The sequence below is a fragment of the Neopsephotus bourkii genome, unplaced genomic scaffold (assembly GCF_033783945.1).
Source record: "Neopsephotus bourkii isolate Nb327-2 ecotype Australia unplaced genomic scaffold, CSIRO-AGI_Nbou_v1 NB_272, whole genome shotgun sequence".
Classification (NCBI taxonomy): Eukaryota; Metazoa; Chordata; class Aves; order Psittaciformes; family Psittacidae; genus Neopsephotus; species Neopsephotus bourkii.
The window spans coordinates 10,272,870-10,282,887 of record NW_026900781.1 but is presented as its reverse complement, the minus strand read 5'-3'; the positions used below and the strand labels follow the sequence as shown (position 1 = coordinate 10,282,887).

The following is a 10,018-nucleotide window of genomic DNA, read 5'->3' as shown; positions in this document are numbered from 1 at the left end:
TAGAGCAGCTTCTGCTGTGAAATCAATACACCGTCCCCCCTTCCCCTTGCTCCTTCTGCGGAGCTGCCTTATTAATTATGAAAGGGCTCCTCTGCGCCCCGGCTCCGCAGCCTCCTCCTTAATGGTGGTTGCTGCTCGCCCTTCCTCCCTCCGCCGGGGCTCTGCGCCCTTCCGCACCGCTCTGCGCCAGTGGGCCCGCCCCGCCGCGCAGCCGGGGTTCCCTTCGCCTGCTCCGGGCAGCTGGGAATGGGGTTGGAGGGTGGGGGCTGCAGTTTGGGGAGTCAGGAGGAGGAGAAGGAGCAGGGTGGGATGATTTATAGCAGGTTTCTAAGAAAGAAATGAAAAGGGGAAAAAAAAGAAAAAAAAAAAAAAAGAAGAAGAAGAAGTAAGGCTCCCACTAACCGATTGAGCTGCCCTGTCCTTGTGTGAACTGAAATTGCCGCCTTCATCAAGGGATCGGCTCGGGATCTAGCCCTCCTTGCTTTAAAAGCCATGTCCTTGTCGAGATAATCTAGCCATATAGAAAGGACGACACCCTCATTTCAAACAATAATTGTTTTATTTTATACTTCTGTCTATACTTTGTAGCAAATCTTTTTTTGTTATTTTTTGCTGAATTGACTTTATAATAAACTTTTGTTTAAATTACATTTTTCTTCTCTTTTAAAATCAAGGCTCTTTTTTTCAAAATCATTTTGCTGTTGCTTGTTTTTGTTTTTTTTTTGCCTTTATGTTTACATTTAAGCCCCCTTTTTGTGATCTCTACGGTTGGATATTCAGGTATTTTACTGATATGTGTAACATCTAAAACAAAGAGGAGGAAAAAAATAAAGGCAGTGAATTCGGAAAGATGCCTTCGAAAAGCAAGTAAAGGTAAACTCTCAGAGATCTGTTAGCAGCATTCCTTCACTCCTCCGGGCATTTAGATACCTCTCTTTCTGTCGCTTTTCCCCTCCTTCCTTGACTGTTCGTTTCCTTCCCCCCCTCTCTCTCTCCCTCTCGCTCGCTCTTTTCTCCTTGAGGAAAAATGCTCTCTTTTTTTTTTTTTTATTTCTTTTTTTTTTTTTTTTTCAGTGGAATGACCAAGAAAACAAGCGACTGTGGAGGAAAGATGAGAGATTGTGAATTATTCACCATATGCTTCACACGTGGACATCTCCCTTGGACTCATCGCCAGTGCCATTTTTGTGTTTGGCTGCGGTTTCGCTCTCGCCCCGCACCCTGCCGTGCTTTCAGGGGGACCGTGGCTGGCCGGGAGGTATAGCCCGGCCGATTTACAGCCTTAGCGCCTTAGCGTTAGGTGGCCCAGAGCCGTTCCTGAGATTGCTTTTGCACAACGAGGGCTCGAGTTTGGTTGTTTATTATTATTATTATTATTGTTATTATTAATATTATTTTTTCTATTTTTTTGATTCGAAGCGATAGTAAAGCTGAGGTCCGATTCGGGCTGCGCGCCGCTGCCTGTTTGGTAACATTTGGCAAATAAAACACAAAAGGAAAAAAATAAAGGGAGAACGCTTCCACAGTCCTACACGGGTGTTTCACCACCATCAGCCACCACCACCACCATCACCAGCATCAACCACAGAAAAGCACAACGTCCCCAAAGCAAGGGATGGACACTTCCTCTATAGATCCAGCACGGGGGGGTGTGGGTGTGAGTGTGCTCGCCCCCCTTAGAAAGGCAGCCAGGTCACTAGCGCGGCCCCCAGGGCCGCCAAGAGCAGGGGCAAGGGCGGCGGAAGCAGGGACCGGGCCGCGCCGCTGCCTCCTCCGCACAGTTCAAATAAGCTGCCTTGGAAATCGAGGTTTTTGGATTCCCGTCTCAATTTCTCCCAGAGGTCTGTCGCTCCTTCCTGGCAATCCGTGAGCGCTGTGAGGGTGCACGCGTGGAAATCATCCCAGTACCTGCAGTTGGGGAGAGCAGCCGGCATCAAAACAGGCACGTAACCACCTTCCCGCAACCACCTTCCCGCACCCCCTCGGGCCCGCCGTCCCTCCACATCCTTCTACCCACATGCTACAGCGGGGACATGCCTGAAAGGGGGGCTGGCGCCCGGGGGGGAGGAGCCGCCGCCTCCCCCGCCCTAAAACCCGGCCCCTGCTCCCCCTCTCCCTGCTGAGACACCGGTTTCTAAGAGGGAACCTCGGCCCCTGTTCCACCTCCCCGGGGCTGCCCCACCGTCCTCCCCGAGCGCATGCCTTGCGCTGGGCACCGGCCCCCCGCCCCTGGCTGCTTTTTCAGGGGTCCCCTCTCTCCAACCCCGCCTTCGGCACCAGCCCGGACTGGGGGTGTGTGTGTGTGCGTGCATGAGCTGCTTTGCTAGGTCTCTTCTGGAGGGGATCTTTGCCTGACTGGGGCGGGGGATGCACCCTCAGATGTCAGACGCCAGCCCAGGAGCCCATAGGCTCGTACCGAGGGTTTTTCGTCACCGATGGGAGCGAGCAGATGGGGGTAGGAAAGGCATCTCTTTTCCCAAGGAGGGAAGGGGTATCCTGGAGAGTCCCAGTGTGCCCTTAGAAGCCCTTGGGAAGGATGCCCAGGGACGGGAGGGGGCTCTGACTGAACGGATAGGCAGGAGGAGGAGGAGAAGAGGAAAAGGAAAAGCAACGAGCATCTTCCCCTTCTGGTCCAGAAGGGTCCCTCCTCGCCGTCCCACACCGGCCCGCGGGAGGGACTCCTGATCCATGGCCAAGGGTCTAAAGGCAGCGAAGGGTTTCCCCTTCACCAAGATAATTTCCAGCTCTTCCTACACGTATTTTTCTTTTTTCTTTTAATTCCCTTTTTCACGTGGACTGGACTGGCAGTTGCCGCCGGGGCAGGACCCGTCCCACTGCCCCACCTCTTGGGGGGGGGTGGGGGTTAGGAGGGCAGGAACACCTTTCCACTCCACGTCTGGGTTATCGAATCTACCCCGAATCTACTCTCTGCCTCCTATTTTTCCCTTGCCTTAAGGCAGGCGCCTGCAAATTTAGATCTTGATTTTCTTCTTCTCTCTCCTGCTCTCTCTCTTTTTTTTTTTAAGTAGTCCTACAGTCGCTAATTTATGAGCACTCTAAGCTGGTTGTAGACTCCCAATGTTTGCTACATTTGTAATAAATAATGAGATACTGAGAAGCCAGAGTCTGAGAGTGTGCCTCTCCTGCAGTATTTCTGCTGTAATTGCATCTCCCAAAGGAAAATTAAATCTTTCCCCATCTTCCTTCAATACATACCCCGGAACAGGGGGAAGGCAAGCGGGTGGTGGGAGGTGGTCGGGAAAAGGGGCTTGGTCTTTTACTGGTCAAGGCGACCCCTGGTCCGGCACTCCAGGGCTAAAGGACATCATATTAGGGTGCTACTGCCCCTGAGTATTTGCCTCTCATGCACAATAAAAGGTAAACCACAATCCAGCATTTACAGAGCGGTGCTGGCCTTAGTAGGTGCCTGACTCAGAAATCTCTAGGTAGGAAGAGGGTTACAGAGCCTCTTCTACCTTTTTTTTTTCTCCTTTTCTCCTTTTCTTCTTTATTTCTTTTTCTTTTTTTTTCTTTTTCTCTTTTATATTTTCCCCTTTTCTCTCTTTTCTTCCTTTCCTTTCGTTTTTATTATTCTTTTTCTTCTTTTTCTCACTCCCCCTTTTGTCTCACCTCACTTTTCCTTTTCTTGTCTGCTTTTTTGATTTTCGTGAAACAAAATAATAAAAAAAAAACTATTCCAAACATATTTATGTCTAACGACCGTATCTCGTTCCTAAATTTGATTCTCTTTTTTTTTTTTTTTTTTTTTTGTTTGTTTGTTTTTGTCTGCTTAGGGGTTTTGGTTGGGTTTTGTGTTTGTGGTTTTTTTTTGGCATTTTTTATTTTTGGTTTTTCTTTTCGGTGGGGAGTTTGTGCCGGAAAACAGCAGCGGGGAGACAGAAGAATAACCCAGTGCAGCCTTTTTGATTTTATTTTTCCGCCTTTACGTATGGAAAAGGCCCATTTTTGACTCCCTGCTCGGGACGCTGGACCCTGAATCGAGCAGGCAAGGCCGGAGCTGGAGGCTGCAGGCCCCTGGCAGTTTCCCCAGGTTTCCCCTTCCAGGGTAAGATCCGCTAACCTGAGCTCTGGGGAAGAGTATCCCAAATTTAGGTCTCACCCAACTGCCCCAGTTTCTTCAGCTTCGAAGGGAAATTGGGAAGGAGAGGAGCAGGAGCCGATTTTGCAAGTCTAGCTTTTTTCTCCCTTCTCCCCCCCCCCCCTTATTGTTTTCCTTTTTATTAGTAAGTATTACTATTCCCCTTTATCATTCCTTTTCCTTCTCCTCCCCTCTGTGGCAGGAGCGGGACAGAACTGGGTTAGAATGGGCTTTCCCCGGAAGCGCAAAGCGGTTAAAGAGAGCTGCTGTTGGGACGGCAGCTCCTCTGCCACTGGGCTATTAATACTGTGGTTCGTCTCTTTTCGTTTTAATAACATGTCTTTTAGCGAGGAATGGCCTCCCCAACAACAGAGAATGATGCCTTTCCCGGGCCTGCCTCTGTCCTGAGCACCGGAGCATGCCAGTGAGCTTAGGGCCCAAAGGCAGCAAAAAGGGAAGGGACCATAGCCCCCATACAGTTAATGTCAGCAAGAGGAGGGGGAAAATACAAGCGGGGAACTAAGGAGGGGGGGAATAAAATAAAAGTAAAATAAAATAGTAAAGGAGAAGAAAACCCCAAACAACGAACCCAGCACAGGCTCACAAAGGGAAAAAAACCCTAAAACAAGGCATTGTAAAAACTCCCTCCAGACAGCACCATTTCCCCAAGCCCGGCCTGTCCTCATGGCAGTGCACTTGGAAGGACCCCAAAGCAGAGAATCCAACCCTAAAAGCGCCAAACCCCGAGTTATTTTTGTGGCCTCCCTTCCCACCGCCACCATCCAGCTTTGCCCCACTTGCCAGCCCCGAGTGAACCCCTCGTCCCGTTCTCCCCCCGCGGCCCCGAAGGAGAGAGGAAAGACCTACGCGCAGATCGTTTGGAGATTTCTCTTGTCGTCCAGGTCCTGCGGGTAGTTGGCCATGTTATCGCCCAGCCGCAGCAAACAGTCCGAGAAGCCCCTAAAGACCGCATCGCACCGCCCCGCCGCTCTCACCGCCTGTACCAGGTACGCTGGGGGGGGCAGGGGCACAGGTCAGCAACGACGTCGGCTCCCGCCCCCCCTGGCCCCCACCCCGCCGACCGCCCTTCTCCCCCCAGCCCCTCAGGACCAAGTCAGGGTGGCCATCGGGCGGGCATTCGAGGACATGAGACAGGGGCTTTTAGCACAGGGGCGGGGGTGGGCGGGCAGTGCCCGCGAGGTGGAATTCAGTCTTTTTATTATTTTATTTCCTTTTTTCTTCCCCACTCCCCCCCTTATCTTTCTTTTTAAATTTTGGGTTTCTTCCACCCCTCCCCCCTCCATCCCCTCCCCGTTTTAGGGGCGAGGCAGAGGGGAGGATAGGGGAAGATGCTCTTCCTGCTTCTCCCCTGACTTGCTCCTTTGTTAGAAAATTGCGCCTCGAAGCAGCAGCCGCTTTTCTCCGCACAAACGCCGACGCACGCACACGCACGCACACGGCTCGTTTTCGCCCAGGCAGCTTGGGAAATACCGCTCAAGACACAGAGGGAATAGAAAAATTATAACAACAATAATGGAAACAAAATCACTAGAAAGAGCTGCCATAAAGACAGGAAAAGAAGCGACCCCAAAGATAGGCACTGAGCTGGGTGCCCCTCCCAGGGGCAGCGGGGAGTGAAGGGGCAGGGGTGAACCCTCCTCCTTCAAACCTGCTGCCTCGGGCATCCTTCGGGATCTAGCCAGTAAACGGTGTTCGGGTAAACCCAGTAGTAGCAACCCCAAGAACAACCAACCTCCTGCAAACGGGGCAGGAAAATGACGGCGTGCGGGAAATGATGACTCCTCACGGGTGCCATCGGCTGCCGGGCCAGGCCCACGGGGGATGGGACGGACGGGGCTTGGGGACTCCGTGGTGTCCCCAAAACCTGGGCTCGAAGCTGGGCGGTGCAGCCGCGATGGCACTGCGGCCAGCAAAGGTAAAGGGGGATCCTCCCCACCCCTCCTCTCGGAGGAGCCCCCTGTTGTTGGGGTTGAGGTCCCCTCTCGGCCTGTGTCCCAGGGGCATGGCTGTGGCATGGTACGAGTGTATTTCCTGAACGGGCACTAGTTACAAGCTAAATGGCTGACTCCAAAAGCGACTCTTTCAACCCAGATCTCTCTCTTGCCGTTTGATTCATGGCTAACATGACTTGGTGGCCACTCCCCTCTACACACACACACACACCGGCACTAGCCGTCACATCAAATCCCTACAGGCTACAGACATTGGCTATGGGAGAAAAAAAAAACAGCCAGGCAAACAAATAGAGAAGAACCGAGGACCATCCCGAGGGTAAAACCATGCCCTATAAAACCCGCGCCACCCGACGCCGGCAGCTGCAGCGGGAAAGGGGAGGAAAATTAGCCTCGGATTTCTCCCAAAACGTGACGGGCTGTGCTGGAAATACGGGGCCAAAGTGGAGCCCTGCCCCGGGTCGGACCCTGAACAGGGTAGGGGGTAGGGTTCGGGAGCAGCGAGGCTCCAAGCATCCCTCCCCTCGTGGCGGCCTGACCATGCGTGCCTGCGCCGCTCCCCCCGCAAGGGGTACTCCGGCCCAAAGCCGCCCCAAACCACACCAGTACCAAAAAAAAAAAAACCCATTAAACACGTAAAAGACAAATCTAGCACAGGCTGAGTCGAGCTGTTAAACGGCAGCGGGACAAATCTAGCACAGGTCCTGCGCTGTTAAAACGGCAGCGGGATCTCTCTTGAACTAGGTCGCTTGTGCTCTGCCGTGGCCCCCACTTTTCCCCGCCCCTCTCCTTCAAAGACAGGAGTGTGCAGCAATTTGCAATGCAGCAGGAACGCGGGAGCCATCCGTAAGGGACCTTGCCTCATCCCGAAACCCACTCCCCTTCTTCTCAGTCCGCCTGCCCTTTGGCTGCGCTGGGTCCATTGCACCTGTCCCTGAGCGCCCGCCGCCGGGACCCGGTCGTTGCTCCCCCCCATCACCCCACACAATGTCAGGGATATCGGACAGTTCCAAGTCCCTCTGCCCAAATAAATACATAAGCACGTAAATAAACAATATTTTCTTTTTAAGCCCCAATGCATAGACATGTTGGGAACGAGCAGAACATCCATTTCAGCCGCTGCCGAGGACGGGGCAAAGGCAAGCTGCCCTTTGCAAACCCCACACCGACAACCACAAACTTGATTTCGGGGGCGGAGAAGGTTACCCGAAATACAGAAGGAGGAACAGAGAAGAAAGGAGCCCTCCACAAGCTTCAAAGCCATCCCCTCTCAGGGCACCGCAAACCCCCGCATCGCCACCATCTCCGCGGTGTGCAGCAATATTTGGGGGTAACTTTCCAAATGACTGCTCATGCTCCCGCCAGCCCGGGGACGGCGATTCCCAGACACTCTAGCTACCTTTTGAAATGTCACCGTGAACAAAACCCTCCCTCGGTTGAACCAAATAAACGCAAATGAGAGAAAATCCTCCTCCTCCAAACGCACAAACAAACAAAAATAAATGCAAGGACTGAAATTAGGGATAATATCCAAATAATGCCTTCCCCATTCTTTCTCTGACAGTATAGAAAATGGCCTTGTGAGCTCAGCCTCATTTAAAATGGAATGGTAATACGAATGGAGGGGGTTGCATCGTATTTCCCACATTTTCCAGAGGTCAACATTTCATCTCAATATTTCTTTTTTATTTTTTTTTTCTCGATGATGAAATGTTCAAGGCATTTTTCCTCCTTCCTTCCTCCCTTCTTTATTCCCCCTACTTTTTCCCTTTTCTCTATTTTGGTACCCCCAGAATGCTGCAGAGACTGTCTGGAGAGGAGGGTGACCGAGCAAAAGGATCTCTAAATAGCAATGCCGAGAATTTATTTATTTTTTTAATTGTAGCAGGATTCCTTTGCAGGCAAATGTTTTCAAAGGTCTCTTCACACTTGACAATCTGGATAATAAAAGACGCACTTTTAATCGCCCTTTGCTTGAAGCCCAATTTTGGATCATGCTCGGGAATATATATGTTTAATAAATAATATTTCACATTTGCCTGTACCGGACCAAAGTGGTCATTAACTTGGAGACTGTTTAATATTTGCAACTAAAAAGAATAAATAAATTCAGCCAAAAAAAAAAAAAAAAGTGGAATAAAATGAACCTGGGATCAAACCAACAAAACCAACGAGCGAAACCCCAAAGATATTAAACAAAACCAGCAACGAGCACACAAAAACACATACCGGTGTGGAGGGAAACCTGTTCTATTTTAAGCAACTTAGCATATACAGAATTTTTTTTTTACGCTCTCGTTTTTTGACAGCAGTTCTCCGACCACAAAATTAACGATGGGGCGGTGGGACTTGGAGATTTTTAAGTAATTTTTATTTGTTTCATCTCCCATTCAGGTAGATTTTTATTTCTTTAAGTTAGTGACGGGTTTTGTTTATTTTTAGGCTGCTCTGCAAATGGGAAAGCCTCCAAGTTCCCAAAGGGAGCTCTTCGCTTGTCCCCCTGATTTTCTGCAAAAAAACTTTCCAGGTAGATCTCTCGCAAGCCATTTTGTGCAGGTTCGTATTTCCCTGTCCCTCGGGGAGCGGGGAGGGGAGGGGGGTTTCTTAGCACTGGAGTCCCCAAATTGTCGGTGGAAAGGAATGCAGGGGATATCCGAAAAGCAGATACAAATGCAACCGTTCGTGGGGACGCAGAGGAGGGGAAAAAAAGGGAAAGAATAAGAGGAGGGAAAAAAAGCGAAGTATGAGTGAGCATGCACTGATTTAAGAAAACGAACAATAAAAGTGATTTAAGAGGAATAAGAAATCGGCTCCCTTTTCTTGCCAACCCCCCTGCCTTGCCACCGTGAAGAACCGCGAAGCTGCCACTGGGAAGGAGGCAGAGGCAGCGGGAGAGGAGCGGGGGTCCCTCCGCCGCCCCGAAACGCGGCCGTCAGCGCAGGTTATTCCGACATTCCGCTTCTGCATGCATGAGCCGGGCTCCGGTGCACACAACTTGGTACCGAATCTGGCAGTCCACTTACCTATCTGCACAGCAAGGATCAGAGAAATATATCTGCCGTTCAACTTAAGTCCCATCCTACATTTAGTAAAACCATTTGCGGCTGCAGATCTTTAAATAGTTACTTTGGAGAACGTGGGGGAAAGCTGAAAAATAGGCATTGCCAACAAGTTCCGAGCAGCGGAGGACTTTGCAGACAAGAGGAGGGGGGGGTGGGGGGGGGGGGAGACGAGAGGAGAAGGAGAGAAAGAGGGAGGCAGAGGGAGAGGGCGAGGAGGACTAGCTGGGAATGGTTCGCTCCATTAGGAGGGGGCGGAGGAAGTACAGCCTCACGCCCACCACCGGCCCTGACGTGGGGGGACGACACGGACCGGGGCTTTTTCCCCCTTTTTTCCTTTTTTTTTTTTTTTTTAATTATTATTATAAATTGTGCATCTTGGAAGAGAAACGCCATTTATAGGCATCGCGGGCTGGATTTATCCGCTCTCCCCATGTTCCCCCGCCCCACTAATCGATGAGAAACTTCCCCCCCCCTCTCCTCCCCCATCCCCGGGCTCCTCCTGCCCTGTGTGGCGGCAAGGAGGGGGGGGCAGCCGGGACCGTCCCCTCGGGGCGGGAGGGATGCGGGAAGGGATGGGGACACACACGCACACAAACACACGCGCACAGACACGCAGGCGGAGGAGCCGCCCCCCCGGAGGTGGGGATAGCACGGCAGAAACCCCCCTTCCATCCCCGCCGCCCCCGGGCCGCCCCGTCGGGGCTGGGGCCAGCCCGGCCCCCGCGCTGCGGAGCGGGGAGGAGGGAAAGAGTGGTGCGGGGGTCCCCTCCCCCTGCCCGCCCCTCCCCCACCATGACGTCATCCCCCAGGATGAGGTTGGGGGGAGCGGAGAAGGGGGGGAGCAAGTCTCTCCCGGTCCTACAGCCTGTGCTCAATCCCGGTGA

At 52.0% G+C, this 10,018-nt stretch overlaps 1 protein-coding gene across 1 annotated transcript; it reads right to left on the bottom strand.

Moving 5' to 3' along the window:
* Nucleotides 1-708: 708 nt before the first annotated feature.
* On the bottom strand, nt 709-9,753 carry NRN1 (neuritin 1). The gene is made up of 3 exons (XM_061346561.1): nt 9,096-9,753; nt 4,967-5,111; nt 709-1,908 (listed from the first exon to the last, which is right to left on the bottom strand). Exons 1-3 carry the CDS (start codon nt 9,148-9,150, stop codon nt 1,677-1,679), a joined length of 432 nt encoding a protein of 143 aa, XP_061202545.1. The 5' UTR covers nt 9,151-9,753; the 3' UTR covers nt 709-1,676.
* Between the last annotated feature and the right edge of the window lie 265 nt (nt 9,754-10,018).